At 34.1% G+C, this 17,718-nt stretch overlaps 1 protein-coding gene across 1 annotated transcript in view; it reads left to right on the top strand.

The window, feature by feature from the left end:
* Positions 1-17,718, top strand: part of ABCA12 (ATP binding cassette subfamily A member 12) — a 317,047-nt gene that overhangs the window by 32,657 nt on the left and 266,672 nt on the right. Inside the window, exon 2 of the mRNA XM_053698806.1 lies at positions 14,931-15,024. Coding sequence (XP_053554781.1) covers positions 14,931-15,024 — 94 coding nt within the window. The remainder of the gene's footprint in view (positions 1-14,930; positions 15,025-17,718) is intronic.

Below are 17,718 nucleotides of genomic sequence, written 5' to 3'. Positions count from 1 at the left end.
ATATTATTTAATAGAGTTAGTATAGGTGGCACACTCGAGGGATTAGTGTAAAATTGTACTTAATAGATTTACTATAGGTGGCACACTCAAGGGATTAGTGTAAAATTGTATTTAATAGAGTTAGCATAGGTGGCACACTCGAGGGATTAGTGTAAAATTGTACTTAATAGATTTACTATAGGTGGCACACTCAAGGGATTAGTGTAAAATTGTATTTAATAGAGTTAGTATAGGTGGCACACTCGAGGGATTAGTGTAAAATTGTACTTAATAGATTTACTATAGGTGGCACACTCAAGGGATTAGTGTAAAATTGTATTTAATAGAGTTAGTATAGGTGGCACACTCAAGGGATTAGTGGAAAATTGTACTTAATAGATTTACTATAAGGGGCACACTCTAGGGATTAGTGTAAAATTGAACTTAATAGATTTACTATAGGTGGCACACTCGAGGGATTAGTGTAGAATTGTACTTAATAGATTTACTACAGGTTGCACACTTGGGGGATTTTTGTAAAGTACTATTGAGATGGCATACCTGAGCCAGGACAGTAAGGGATAACTATACAGTGTTATTGAGAATACGCACTAGAATTGGGGCAGTCATGTATAACTGTAAACTGGTACTTTCCCATGTGCCATACCTGTCAAATGTTGCCTGTGTCCCGTAGTCCATTACACAGCCAGCCCTGAGTGACATGCAAAAAATATTTACATGTTTAAATGGTGCCCATTCATGTACGCAATTGACAATTATGTAACTTTAATGTCTCAATGCATGTATTGTCATTTCATGTTAAATGGTTGTTGAGGTTTGTGATATTCCCAAGGATACACTTGTTGACAAAATAATAAAATATAGTTATTCATGGCATGTAAAAGTTACATTAACGTATTAGTATGTTTGACACGTATTAAGTATGTTACATTTTTTTAAGAATTAACTTTTTACCCAACTAATGTAATCCTTTTGTAAAAGGTACAAAAGAAATGAAGACCAAGCCTACATTTTACAAATTACTATAATAAATAGAACTAAGTAACCTTTTTATTCCAGACCGGGAAGTAAGCTGCATACCTGTAGATTATTTTGTTACATGCTGTATTTGTAGGAAAAGAATTACAATGCTAAGGTACAAAGAGGTTGTTGTTGTAAATAAAATGCAAGGTAGAATAACATTGAAAAGTTGGCAATATGACTGGCCTTCCATGGGTTAATACAGGTTATTATTATTATTTAGTAAAAGAGACAGTAAGGTCAAAATTAAATGATCATCGTTCAGTCAGAACATGCAGTTTTAAACAATATACTTATATTATAAAAATGTATTTGTTCTCTTAGAATTCTTTGTTGAAGAGTAAAGCTAGGGAGGCACATAGGAACTTAGGAGCGTGCACGTGTCTTTTACATCTATGGCAGCAGTATTTTCAGCAATATTTAACATTGCTATAAACATTCTTGCAAGCAAACTGCCAAATGGCTAAAGACACGTGCACGCTCCGGAGCTTACCTAGGATTAAACGTTTAAAAAATAAGGCTCCATCCAATCTATTTACTTTTGACTTTACTGTCTTCGTATTGTCACTAATGGGACCTTAGAACTGTCAAAAAGCATATTGTGTGTGACAAGTACGCTACAATATCTTGTCATTTAGGTCAGACCTTATTAAACTTTTTTTAACCTGGAACTCTTTTTTGCATTGGAAAATGTTTTGCGACGCCCATTATTATAATATAGTCCAAAACAAATCCCCTGACAAACAAGTATACAATGTTTTTGTCTTTTATACATCAATGTACCAAACAATTGAGGGGATTATTAGTGAAAGTAAATACAACTTGAAGCCATTAATAATCACTAACATTTAGAATCACTGTATAACTGCACTTACCTTCCCAATCATTTTAGCAAAATACTGCATGGGAAAATGTTACTCACTCAAACACCAAATCACACACTAACTCACAAATACACACAATACACGCAAACTCCTACATAAACAAACACTCTCATACATGCACATACACACACACACACTCATAAATAGACACACACATACATATACACACACACTCATACATAGACACAAACTCATACACACACACTCATACATAGACACACACTCATACACACCCATACATAGACACAAACTCATACACACACACTCATACATAGACAAAAACTCATACACACACACTCATACATAGACACACACTCATACACACACACACACACCCATACATAGACACACAGTCATACACACACACTCATACATAGACACAAACTCATACATACACACACTCATATATAGACACACACTCATGCACACTCATACATACACAAACACTTATACACACACACATACTCATACATAGACACACACTAATACATACACACTCATACATACACACACACACTCATACATACATACACACACTCATACATACACACATACTCATAAAAACACACACTCACAACACTCACAGTACTTTAGCAAATCTTGTGAGGACCCCAAATATTTTTAAAGAACCCCCAGGGGTCCTGAACCCCAGTTTAAGAAGCACTGATTAAGGCAAACATTATTTTCAAAACAAAGCAAAACATAATGTTTCACAATAGAGGCTAATACAGAATAATCAAATATGTCTCACATAGACAGAGGACCAGAGGCCGACAAACTTATTCAGTTCATATTGGCTCTGATGCAATAAAATCATTTGAATCTACGGAATGCAGAAAGAAATGTGTCTGAAACCTGAGTTATCTGAGTGTTAGCTGCTTCCTATGGAAAGTAATGGGGTTCTTTAAAAAGATTGAACTTGCAGGAGACCAGAGGCCGTGATATTGCTAAAAGCTCCCTGTTTGTGTTGTCTAACTTATATATCCACTTCATGCTTCCCATACACAATTTATCTTTTAGTAACACAGTGTTATACATTTTGTGACAGCCTTGCTTACTGAGGATTATTAGTGTGACAGATTAGAAATCTCTGTAAAATGTTAACTTAATTCTCATAGAGCTCCACCTTTCTCAGCCCACTCACAGATAATGTAGGTGCTCTGAACACTTTGCTTAACCTGCTTGTCTACACTGAAATGCACAATAAAACATGCACCCTTACTGGGCATGTGCAGGTTAGAAATCACATTCTTGTCTTATATGACTTATCCCTTTGTTTGTTTTTGCTTGAACTGAAATGTTGATGGCAAACGGATAAATATAGTTTTGTTCTCAATATTAGACCCTCTATTTCTAAAGTCCCTGATCTGTGTTTTGTGTGGAGGGTTATCAAAGATACACATGGTCTGATGCCAACCGTCATTTTACAATCTAGCAATACCCCTGCATAGCTACAAAACAAAACACAAATACTGTTAAATACAATTAATTCCTGGCTATCAGGATGGTACAGTGTCATCCTCAGTAGGGATGGGCGAATGTGTACATTTTTTAATTTCGAATGTTAGAACGAATGTTATTACCGAAATTCGAATTATAAATCCGAATGTTGATAAGAACGAATGTTCTTAAAAATTCTATAATCGAATGCTATTTACAGTTTTTGAATGTCACTTTCGAATTCGAATGTTTATAATTATATCGAATGTCCACATTCGAAATTTCGAATTTAACATTCTATTTAACAAATACTATTCAGAAGTTCAATAGTTCATGTGGTAGGGAGGGAATCTAGTAAATTGATACATAATAGATACAAATATATCATTTCGAATGTTTCTATATAGAATATTGCATAATTTGAATATTACATTTAAAGAAAGCATTAGAAATACTATTACAAACATATAAATTTGAATTTTTCGAATTCAGATATTGCATAATTCGAATATTACATTTAAAGAAAGCATTAGAAATACTATTACAAAACTAAATTCGAATTTTTGAAAAGAATATTTTCGAATGTAATCATAAAATTCAAAACCGCACAATGGAAAATCGAATGTTAGAATGTTATGTATACATTCAAAATTCGATTCGAAAGAACGAAGATAGATAGATAGATATGAATATCTATTTATAAATACTTAGAACATATTCCTCTATGTGCAAAACATTGGAATGTGGAATATTTACAGTAATTACACAGTATATTATTAAATATGAATATTGCATAAATATGCTTTTTTCATGTTTTCATCTACTTAACTGCAAAGGGCTCCAATGCACTTATATACATATGTACACACACATATATATATAATATATATATATATATATATATATATATATATATATAAATACACATACATATATATATACTGTATATATATGTATGTATATATATATATATATATATATATATATATATATATATATATGTGTGTGTGTGTGTGTGTGCATACATATGTATGATCTGTGTTTTGTGTGGAGGGTTATCAAAGATACACATGGTCTGATGCCAACCGTCATTTTACAATCTAGCAATACCCCTGCATAGCTACAAAACAAAACACAAATACTGTTAAATACAATTAATTCCTGGCTATCAGGATGGTACAGTGTCATCCTCAGTAGGGATGGGCGAATGTGTACATTTTTTAATTTCGAATGTTAGAACGAATGTTATTACCGAAATTCGAATTATAAATCCGAATGTTGATAAGAACGAATGTTCTTAAAAATTCTATAATCGAATGCTATTTACAGTTTTTGAATGTCACTTTCGAATTCGAATGTTTATAATTATATCGAATGTCCACATTCGAAATTTCGAATTTAACATTCTATTTAACAAATACTATTCAGAAGTTCAATAGTTCATGTGGTAGGGAGGGAATCTAGTAAATTGATACATAATAGATACAAATATATCATTTCGAATGTTTCTATATAGAATATTGCATAATTTGAATATTACATTTAAAGAAAGCATTAGAAATACTATTACAAACATATAAATTTGAATTTTTCGAATTCAGATATTGCATAATTCGAATATTACATTTAAAGAAAGCATTAGAAATACTATTACAAAACTAAATTCGAATTTTTTGAAAAGAATATTTTCGAATGTAATCATAAAATTCAAAACCGCACAATGGAAAATCGAATGTTAGAATGTTATGTATACATTCAAAATTCGATTCGAAAGAACGAAGATAGATAGATAGATAGATATGAATATCTATTTATAAATACTTAGAACATATTCCTCTATGTGCAAAACATTGGAATGTGGAATATTTACAGTAATTACACAGTATATTATTAAATATGAATATTGCATAAATATGCTTTTTTCATGTTTTCATCTACTTAACTGCAAAGGGCTCCAATGCACTTATATACATATGTACACACACATATATATATAATATATATATATATATATATATAAATACACATACATATATATATACTGTATATATATGTATGTATATATATATATATATATATATATGTGTGTGTGTGTGTGTGTGCATACATATGTATATATGTGTATATATGTCTGTAAATACATATATACACATATTATTATTATTATTATTCTTTATTTATAAAGCGCCGACAGATTCTGCAGCGCTGCCCATGGGTACAAGGATAACAGTACAATGGAGAAACAATACGATAAAAGACAACAATTTTACAGACAAAATACAGGGGGAATTGAGGGCCCTATTCCCGTGGGAATTTACAATCTAGATGGGTAGGAGGATGGGAAACAGGAGGTGGGGACTGCAAAGGTGAAAATAATATTAGTGAGGAGATAGAGGGCAACTGTTACTTAAGTGAAGTTAGTTTGTTAATAAGTCGGGTGATAAGCTTCCCTGAACAGAAAGGTCTTTAGGGAACGTTTAAAGGAGGAGAGGTTTGGGGCAAGTCTGACAGCACGAGGAAGTGCGTTCCAGAGGGTTGGTGCCGCACAAGAGAAGTCCTGTAGTCTAGCATGAGAGGAGGTGATGGTAGAGGACACAAGAAGCAGGTCATTGTTGGATCTTAGGGGGCGGGCAGGAGTATATTTGTTGATGAGTGAGGACAGGTATGGTGGTGCAGCATTGGTGAGGGCGTTGTAGGTCAGGGTGAGAATTTTGAATTTAACTCTGTTGTGAATGGGGAGCCAGTGAAGGGACTCACAGAAAGATGCAGCAGAAACAGAGCGTCGAGAGAGGTGGATTACATTAATACATATGTACACACATAAAAACACACACACATACATACTGTATATATATATATATTTATATATATATATATATTTATACACACACACATACATATTTATATACATACATATACATATTTAGACATGTATATGTATGTATCTCTATGTTACAGCCCTTTGCCTGCCTTTTTTTTTTCTAACACCTGAGACCTCATATCTTTAAGCCCTTATAACTTTTTTGTGCAATTTTAAAAAAAATAATTTTTATTATACAGTGTTATTATTAGTGTAAACTGTACTTTGTAATGTATTTTGTGATACTTTCTTGTTTCACAAAATAGTTAACCAGAGCTCTGAGAATGCAGTAATCTTTCTAGCATAAATCGCATTTGAGCTCACGTGTTCGCTTTTACTTTCAACTTGTAATACGAACGCTAAACCTGGTGCGTTCAAACACCTGTGATAAACTCCCTTTACGTCCATTTAAATACATTTGTCTGTAGTTAATACAATAGTTTTATCTCACTATTAAAAACATTAATAAATATAAACATTAAATAACAATACACATGAAATATGAGTATAAGATGTTTAGATAACAGTCAACAATTTGTACCACTTAATTTCACTTTTTATAGACTTTCAATCAATTCAGTACATAATTCAGTTAGGCAAACCTGATTCATAGTGACCCTATGATGCTAATTTACTAAGCCTCACAAACCAGTAAATCGTTTAGTTGGAAATTATTTAGGAAATATATTATGCACAAGGTTTTCTGAATTCATTTTGAATCCAAGTGAAGAAATGTATATACCATGCCTCCAAGTTTTTATGTATAATCTAAAAGTGATATTCATGGGGGAGAAATCTATAGCTGGAGAAAGGAATGAAGATTTTACAAATGAGTCATTGTTGTAGATAAAATGTTATTAGCTATTACATGGTATATCTAATTTTAGACAGCATTATTTAAATACATTCCTGGAATACAGGAAATGCAAAATCTAGTAAGTCATCAAACCCATGGAATTTACAGGTAAAACAAAGATATTAGCTAAATGTCAATCATTGTGAAGTAAATTATTTGAAAAAATGCATGGGGAGTGGGTGTCTCAGATACTAAAATTAAAGATGCGTCACAAGTACTAATAAAGGTAAAACATGCCTTTAGCAAATCTTATTTTACTTAATGTGGAATTTCAACATTTTCTCTATATTTAAAAGGCTTTTAATACAGGGTGACAACCACACTGGTACAGAGAATCCCCACACAATAATTTCAGAGCATCTTTCTGAATGTGTTCAGCAATATTATATTCTATTTGCTCCTCAGAAAGAACCTAAAATAAATAATATTTCATCTGTACAATTCTCATAGCAGTTATTGGAAATAAGCTTCCATACTGTCATGAACTATGGTTTCCAATTTGGCTGAACATACAGCTGAGATAGAAAAAGAATATATTATGCAAACTTTGTTTTTACAAGAAAATCTGGAAACCTACTACAACTAATGACAAGCTATTTCCTTCTATTTTTAAAGGGACATTTAACTCAAAATGTAAGTGTCAAATAGACCTGCGCATTCAGATAATTTGTTTGGCTTCAGGCAGAATTTTTATATATGGAGACCACTTTTAACAAAAATGATATTCTATTATTAATATCCATTAGCACGTCCATTTTCTCTACATATTATCTGGCACCATATATTTCCTCTTAGTACACTAATCGGCTTTTTCTTTCTTTCCATCCATAATTTGAATATAAGCTTTTTGGCTAATAAAATGATCATTAAAATTATCTTTTTCTCTTTTTTGTGACTTTGCTTGGTAAATCAAAAAGCATGATATTGTTAATATCCAGTTTTAATTTTAGCCTCGCCATTTTTGTAAGCAGAGAAGATACCTGTGACTAAAATTGGTGTATTTTTGGACAAAGCCAAATATAGGGCGAGATTACATATGCGGCGTTGCCTGCAAGTGTTTTACACGGTTTTGGTTTCACATATACGGTGCCGCCTATAAATGCGGTGCATATGTTTCCCCTGTCGGCCGCTATTTTTACTCCCATAAGCTAACATAGAACCGCGTTGCAAATCGGTATCACATATTCAGCGCAAGGACTTATACAGTGAAAATTGAGAAATTTTACTCCATTTTCACCTCGCCACACATAGGCAGGCGCAGCAAGCCTTGCGGTGAGTATGTGAGCACCATAACTCCCTGAAAATAGTAACTAACACCTAACGCATGCGCAATATCTATCTACCGCCTGAAAATAAGTAACACCTAATGCATGCGCAATATCTATCTACCTGTCAACCGCAATCCCCCACCACAATAATTAATAATGTATATTAACCCCTAATCCGCCAACCACCACATCGCAATAAACATAATAAATGTATTAACCCCTAATCGGCCATTAACCCACATCGCAATAAACCTAAAAAATGTATTAACTCCTAATCCGCCATTAACCCACATCGCAATAAACCTAATAAAACTATTAATGCCTAATCTGCCATTAATCCACAACGCAATAAACCTAATAAAACTATTAACCCCTAATCCACCAAACCCACACAGCGCAATAATCCTAATAAATCTATTAACCCCTAATCCATCAAACTCCCACAATGCAAATAACTAAATAAATTACTAAGCCCCCTAACCTAACACCCCCTAATTTAACACCCCCTAAATTAACCCCAATTACCTAAATTAAAAATTACTAAATTACAAACAATTAAAAAAAATAGCTGACATTACTTAAAATAAAAAAAACTAAGATTAAATTAATCTAAGATTGCAAAAATAAAAAAGTATAACATTAAATAAAATAATACAATTATCCAAAAATAAAAAAATGAAACCTAATCCCTATTAAAATAATCCCACCAAACACCAAACCCCCCAAAATAAAAAAAAACTAATACTAAAAAATCCTAAACTATCCATTGCCCCTAAAGGGGCATTTGTATGGGCATTGCCTTTAAAAGGGCATTCATCTTATTTACTGCCCTTAAAAGGGCATTCAGCTCTTTTAAGAATGCCCAATAAATCCCTTTCTTTTATAAGGACATTGGTTTTTTTTGAGTAGTGGTTGGTTCTTTTTTTTTCTCCATATAGTAGACATGCCAGAGTTACCTGGTCTGCCATTTTCTGTTCTAATTCTTGCCAGATTACAAGTTGTTCTCTTAGTTTAACCCCTTACAATTATCAGTTAGTGAAGCTCTGCATTATCATACTTGGGGTTTATATTTGTTATGTAACTTTTAAAGTGTGCAAAATAATGTAACTCTTCTGCTCTCTATTATGTGAGCTAAACTGAAGTGAAAGGTACAGCTGTCAAACAGCAGATCTGTGAAAGTGCACGGCTCATATCACAGGATGCAGCAATATGCGAGCTACAAGATGGCGGCTCCCAGTATAAAATGCAGAGTGTTATCAATTGGATTCTGTAACGAGTTAAAATAAGAGAACGGCTTTAAAAAGAGCTGCAGGTACAGGAAGAGATGCAATAGTGTGGTGATTAGTAACCCTGTTACTGCAGTTGTTCACATTAGTTTAATGTCCCTTTAATTTTAACTGTATGCAGTTTTGTAGAAATGCACATCCTTAATTACCTAATGAAAAGAGTGGAATATATTTTTAGTACCAAATTATTATTATTTTATTTGCTTTTGTTTTCTGCTGAGGGCCACACAAAAACACTCTGCTATAAACTGCACTACAAAGGGCTCCATGTACTCAGTAGCAAATTCACAAGTGACCACAACTTACCACAAGTGAAGAAGCAAATGACCGCAGCTTCTTTTCCTCTATGTCATTTATTCATTTAGGGTGACTGACAGGACGTGCAAGAGCAGGGAGGCTGTATCGCACTAGGAAATACTTGTGCAATAGTAACTTTGGGCTATAGTGTGCGCTGCCCACTTGTCCAACCGTTCTTTAGTACATGGAGACCATTATAATATATACTTTTATATAATATACACTTTACTGGAGATTATTGATTTTACCACCAGGCAGTACAATGAACAACAGCAATATAATCTAGTTCTTTTACATCATAACTACAAATAGTTTTCTTTTTACAGGGAGTGCAGAATTATTAGGCAAATTAGTATTTTGACCACATCATCCTCTTTATGCATGTTGTCTTACTCCAAGCTGTATAGGCTCGAAAGCCTACTACCAATTAAGCATATTAGGTGATGTGCATCTCTGTAATGAGAAGGGGTGTGGTCTAATGACATCAACACCCTATATCAGGTGTGCATAATTATTAGGCAACTTCCTTTCCTTTGGCAAAATGGGTCAAAAGAAGGACTTGACAGGCTCAGAAAAGTCAAAAATAGTGAGATATCTTGCAGAGGGATGCAGCACTCTTAAAATTGCAAAGCTTCTGAAGCGTGATCATCGAACAATCAAGCGTTTCATTCAAAATAGTCAACAGGGTCGCAAGAAGCGTGTGGAAAAACCAAGGCGCAAAATAACTGCCCATGAACTGAGAAAAGTCAAGCGTGCAGCTGCCAAGATGCCACTTGCCACCAGTTTGGCCATATTTCAGAGCTGGCCAAGGTAAGAAAGGCTGAAAGACGACCACCACTGAACAAGACACACAAGCTGAAACGTCAAGACTGGGCCAAGAAATATCTAAAGACTGATTTTTCTAAGGTTTTATGGACTGATGAAATGAGAGTGAGTCTTGATGGGCCAGATGGATGGGCCCGTGGCTGGATTGGTAAAGGGCAGAGAGCTCCAGTCCGACTCAGACGCCAGCAAGGTGGAGGTGGAGTACTGGTTTGGGCTGGTATCATCAAAGATGAGCTTGTGGGGCCTTTTCGGGTTGAGGATGGAGTCAAGCTAAACTCCCAGTCCTACTGCCAGTTTCTGGAAGACACATTCTTCAAGCAGTGGTACAGGAAGAAGTCTGCATCCTTCAAGAAAAACATGATTTTCATGCAGGACAATGCTCCATCACACGCGTCCAAGTACTCCACAGCGTAGCTGGCAAGAAAGGGTATAAAAGAAGAAAATCTAATGACATGGCCTCCTTGTTCACCTGATCTGAACCCCATTGAGAACCTGTGGTCCATCATCAAATGTGAGATTTACAAGGAGGGAAAACAGTACACCTCTCTGAACAGTGTCTGGGAGGCTGTGGTTGCTGCTGCACGCAATGTTGATGGTGAACAGATCAAAACACTGACAGAATCCATGGATGGCAGGCTTTTGAGTGTCCTTGCAAAGAAAGGTGGCTATATTGGTCACTGATTTGTTTTGTTTTTGAATGTCAGAAATGTATATTTGTGAATGTTGAGATGTTATATTGGTTTCACTGGTAAAAATAAATAATTGAAATGGGTATATATTTGTTTTTTGTTAAGTTGCCTAATAATTATGCACAGTAATAGTCACCTGCACACACAGATATCCCCCTAAAATAGCTATAACTAAAAACAAACTAAAAACTACTTCCAAAAATATTCAGCTTTGATAGTTTTGGGTTCATTGAGAACATTTGAGTTTTTTGGGTTCATTGAGAACATGGTTGTTGTTCAATAATAAAATTAATCCTCAAAAATACAACTTGCCTAATAATTCTGCACTCCCTGTATGTATTATAACATGGTTTACTAGGTTTTCCTTTCTATACTTTTTTTATACTTTCCATTTCCTTTATACTTTTTATTAATATATATATATATATATTAGCAGGGGGAAAAGAAAGAACATCATTTGAGGGGACCCTTATCTAGCACAAACTCATACAATTCAAATCTAATAATTAGTAGGATGGTTAGGACACCATAAAATAAAGTATGTAGCACCCTAAATCAATTGCTAACAAAGCAATGGACTAACAAAGTCATGCTAAGCGTTAATCACAGAATCATTGTTAGTATCAGTCAACTGACTTATAGGGGCCACATACAACACGCCCACTGAAGCATCGTGAGTGTCGCACTCCACATATGTTAAAAAGGAATGTGTGGAAAGTTGTCCTGTCAGATTTTGCTGTGGCCACTTAATGTGTGCATGCGCTGTTCAGTCACTTATAATGTGTGCACAATGAATGCGTGTCCTGCATACATTATATAATTAGAGAAGAAGAAAGGGGCGCCTCATAGTGTATTTCAGAATACCAATGTATGGAAGATAAATGCGAATATGCAAACCAGTTAGATAGCGGCTAGCTCACTGATGGTGGACATGTTGTGTTCCTTTGAACGTATTTAAGCTACAAACACAGGCTGACTCCAGCGGCCTCCCAACATGCAGCAGGGTGTGGTAAAAAAAGTGAACCACCAATACTGAAAAGGGCCAGTATTAAAGACAACTTCCAGTTTAAAAGGATAAAAACAATCTTTTATTTGTTCCTTGCAATGCGTTTCTCGACCATATACACTGGTCTTTTCTTCAGGCAAGAAAACGGATCACATTATATAATGTATAGTTCACAGGGAAAGTGTATGCGGAAAGTATAAGGTAAAACAGACTAATAAATTAGAAATAAGGCAAAAAATTGTTAATATTATGGTGTACAATGTAAATAACAAGACTTAACCAGCATTACTTCCAAATTTCTAAATAAATCATAAACAGCTTTGTTACTGTTTGATCAAAATACTTTCATAAATATAATGTGTGCAGGACACACTTCCATCGTGCTGCACACATTATAAGTGATTGAACAGTGCATGCGCCCATTTAGTGGCAGCAGCAAAATCCGACAGGACAACTTCTTTGTCAGAATCTGCTATCTCTCAGTGCACATGGTGCTAATTACATAATCACATTCCACACATTCCTTTTTAACGTATATGGAGTGCAATTACGTATTACAGAGCATGCGCAGTCAGTGGTAGCAGATTCTGACAAGGGAGCAAATTCTGACAGAACACCTTACCAACCTGATATTGGTAAGCTGCAACTATGATATTTCTACTCTGAGAGGACTGTTAAGATTTACACATGATTTAAACCAAAGGGTAGTGTTGTATGTGGCCCCAAATAGTCAGTTGCCTGCTACTAACAATGATTCTGTGATTAACACTTGACGTGACTTTGTTAATCCATTGCTTTGGCTTTTGCAAAGTAACAGCAGAAGCAATTGTGCTGCTTTTCACTAAAGATTGCTGATTACAATGTGTACACTGGCAATATGGATTATAAAACCCTTGAGATAAACTTTAGAAACGTTTTCAACTGCTACATTAACAGAGCATTGAAGGATATTAATCATCAGTATTAGCAATTGCTTTATAGGGTGCTACTCACTTTATTTTATTGTGTCCTAATACTGACATATTTACGGAAAAAAAATATTGTGCTTTAGTACTAATAAACTTTTGAGATGGTTTATTTTGTTGGTCTCTTTCTTATTGATCAACCATATATATATATATATATATATATATATATATATATATATATATATATATATAGCATGAGAAACTGTTCTTCTCCCTAAGACATTTTTTTTACTGAACTAGCGAGCATTTTTTGAATTGTTTGGGTGTGACTTACAGTAAAGCTCATCAAATAAGGAGGAGGTTGTCACTAAAAGCAAAACCTGAAGCTTTGAAAGATTAACCCCTAAACCTAATAGGACGTATATATACATTTATATAGATAGATAGATAGATAGATAGATAGATAGATAGATAATAAAAAACAGCAAAGAAACTTCAGATACAAAATGTATTTATTTAAAAAACAATATTCTTTTATTTTCCAATCACTCTCAATTGGTAGTAAAAAAAACTGATAAAAGCAAAAATAACAATCAGTAATCGCCATAAAGTGTGTACATGGTGTATTCGTTCACAAACATTCTGTTGTTACAATGATACAAATATCTATGTTCAAATTTGTTATTGTGTTAAACAAACATTGACAACTGAATGATTGCTAAAAGAAATTTATACCACCGATTGTCTAAATTAATACTTTGTGTTTATAACGATATGTGGTGTCTAGTTTGTACAATAAAAACAAACATTAAAACAGCAGAAAAAAATCACTAATATAAAATCTGTAAATATAGAGAGAAAACTGAAAACACTTGCCTGGCCAGACTTGTGTATACATAACCACTACGCGTTTCAGGGTCACGCCCCTTCCCCATATCCGTATATAATTTTGACAGGTAAATTTAAAAAAAACAAAAAAAACAAGGCTCTATTTCTGTTTAAATTGAGTTATTTAAAAAATGCTAAAAAAATCTCCAGTATTTTGGGTAAGTTCTTCTGTGAAATTCCTGGTAGCGAAAAGGTTAAAGGAACATGAAAACACAAAATTTTCATTCATGATTCAGATAGAACATACAATTTTGAAATCTTAGCATTTTACTTCTATTATCTAATTTTCTCTCTTTTCTTGGTATACTTTGAGGAGAAGAAAACCTAGGTAGGCTCAAGAGCATTAAAGAACTAATGGCTACATATATAAGCTTCATATAATTGGCTCACTTTATGTGCTTAGCTAGATCCCAGTAGCGCATTGCTGGGCTTTCAACAAATTTGATAACAAAAGTAAACTTAAAAGGTGTTTAAAATAGTATGCTCCGTCTAAATCATTTTTTGTTTCATGTCCTTTTAAGATGCTTATTTATAAAAGGGACATATTAATGAAGATAGTGATTAAAGTGCTGCACTTTTTCTTATCAATGTGAATTTAACTATAACAATTGTGATACATACAATAGAAAGAACAGACAGCTTTTTGTTGACATGTTTACTGTCAGTTTAAGGAAACTCATCCACATTTCTGCTTCTTTTTCAGGTTTGGACTTTGGTGCTCATTTTATGGCCTGTGGTCATTTTCCTTATTATGGCAGTTGTCCGCACAAAATTTCTTCCAACCCAGCGGTCAAATTGTGAGTAACATCAATTATAGCATAATCTGTGGTGCCTCAACATGTTTTCGGAAGTATCTTGTAGTTAAAATGCAAAGCTAGAAGAAATTATAATAAACTGAAGTAACAAAATACATCTTTAAGTGTTTTTATATATATATATATATATATATATATATATATTTATATATATATATATATATATATATATATATATATATACATCAATCTAAAACAAATTTAGAAATCATGAAGGATATTACTTTTTATTATATAAAGAGGGTAAAAATGAACAGTATTAACTAAGCATTGCATCTCTAGTGCTAAAAGTTCTATAAACCCTCAAATGATAAGTTTAAATTGAAAACAACATCTCTCATAATGTTGACCAGAGTCTAAGGTCTATTTGTCTTTTTTTGGAGACAACATGTACAAAAAGTGCAAATTGTAAAATAATGTATTTACAGTGAAAGCAAACTATACCAAATCGCTATATATTTCATGAAAATACTTCATTCATCATTTTTTTATAAACTTGATTCAAATTCTACTTTGGTACCATTCAATCCGCTAAGCTTGTTTGGCGTTCCTCCGCCTGCATGACAACATTTTTTTGGGTGTGCGGTGACGAATACCGCTAGATCTTAATCATTGGTCCCCCAGTGGCGTATCAAACCGTTCCGTCTACGCCCCCGGGTTGAATGTGCGCATGCGGCTATTACTGAATTTCCTCCATGTGTAGATGCGCGTTCATGATAGCCGCATGCACATTTCAATGAAAAGGGAATTCCTTTGACTGACTTAACAGCATTCAGAAATAAAGCGATCAGATGAAGTTACAAGTGTACGGCAATCTAATTCAGTAACTAGTGAGTCATATAGAGTAATAGATGCAGCTTTTATATTTGAATTATATGCTATTCATGTGTTTAGTCATATCATAAAAAATTTAATATTTCTCATTCTCATTGATTTCTGATAAAATGTATTGGATACTAATCAAGCATTATACATTACTTTTTGTGATCATTGTATAATATGTATCTGAGTGGAGAGGGTATTATTGCGCATGCGCAAAAAAATTGTCTGCACGAGAGCGAGCGCGGCTCAATACATATACAGCGAGTGGGACCGCTCGTACGTATTACAAAAGCAGGAAGCTAGCAGGGGGCGGAGGAACATAACAAAAAGTACGAAAAATAAAAGATAAATATTTTTAAATTATACACGATTATAAAGAAAAAACTTAGTGACTATTTAGTTTTAGATTAGGTGAATGCATAGCATAATTCACGTTTCATAAAATTGACTTTCACTTTAAGAACAAAGAATAAGTGTTAGGGGAAAAAGATTACAACACAAACACAGTACTTGTATGGTAACTGCCTAAATAACATTGAGAGCACAGGCAAAATGAACTGTCAGGATCAACATTCTTGTGTCATAGTAGTCCAATTGATCATTTTGGCAACAGGGACCTTAAATGACAATCTTTGGACACCTGCCTTCCAAACGCCCTAATTAAAGTGAAGCAATCTCATTGCCTACGCTATGAGGTTTAGTTAGATAAAAGTTTTTTCAAGCAAGGTACACTGCAATAAACTTGCTCAAGGTGAAACAAATGTTAAAATATACAATGATCAATCACTGCTTAACATTATCACTCAAAATTATGTTGTTTATTTGCCAAACTTTGGCATATGTTTTCCCAATGTACTATGCCACACTCTTTGATTCTAGAACCTTAACTAATTTCAATGGAAACCTTTAACAGCTCTAGACAAAATTGTATTTTAAACCAAAGCTGTTATATATGCTATGTGTATATAATCTCTAAATGTTGCATGGTTGATAAACTAATTATAAGGCTGCTTTTATCGGTTTAATAAGCATATGTATTAAGATACAATGTGGGCTGAATTATGAGTGTGGTGCACTCCCACTCGAGCATAAACTACGCTAGATTTCTTTTTTTAGCCCTCGTTGGGTTGTGCTCTTGTTACAAGTTCAAAATAAAAAGTTTACATGCGAACAAAAAACCCAATGCACACTAACAAAATATTTTGACTGCTTTAACTTCTTCTCCTAAAGGCCCTTATGATCAAAACTCCTGCGATATGATGATTTATTACAAGGGGATCCGTCACAATGTTGAGCGAGCTGATGATATATTCCAAGCTGCCGACATCTATGTTAACAGGTTGCATCAGCGAGAAGTGTGTTACTATACATCCTAATGGGCAGTGATGCTTGTGGTAGATTCCAGCCAGCATCGCCACTGACATTGGCAATGTATAGTAAAGAATCTCTTTGGAATATATATTACAGAGAGACTAACAACTACACCTATGTACCCCTAAACCAACAGAACACTTCACCACAAACTAACCCTACACTACCTTAACTGCCACAACAAACCATCTACTGTATTAATCCCTAAACCGCCATTAGCCCACCATAAGAAACCTTCTACCTTATTAACCCCTAAACCACCATTAGCCCACCATAAGAAACCTTCTACCCTATTGGTCCCTAAACCACCAATAGCCCAATACATTATCTCCCTTCTCTACTTAACCCCTACACCACCACAACCCCCAATGCAATAAAGCCACTAACCTATTAACCCCTATACCACCACAACCACCCAATGCAAACTATCCCTACAGTACTTAACTACCTAACCCCTCAACTCTAACCTAACTTCCCCATAGT

This window comes from Bombina bombina, chromosome 1 (genome assembly GCF_027579735.1).
Source record: "Bombina bombina isolate aBomBom1 chromosome 1, aBomBom1.pri, whole genome shotgun sequence".
Classification (NCBI taxonomy): domain Eukaryota; kingdom Metazoa; phylum Chordata; class Amphibia; order Anura; family Bombinatoridae; genus Bombina; species Bombina bombina.
The sequence above is the reverse complement of the archived record's forward strand: the minus strand, read 5'-3'. Positions and strand labels throughout refer to the sequence as shown.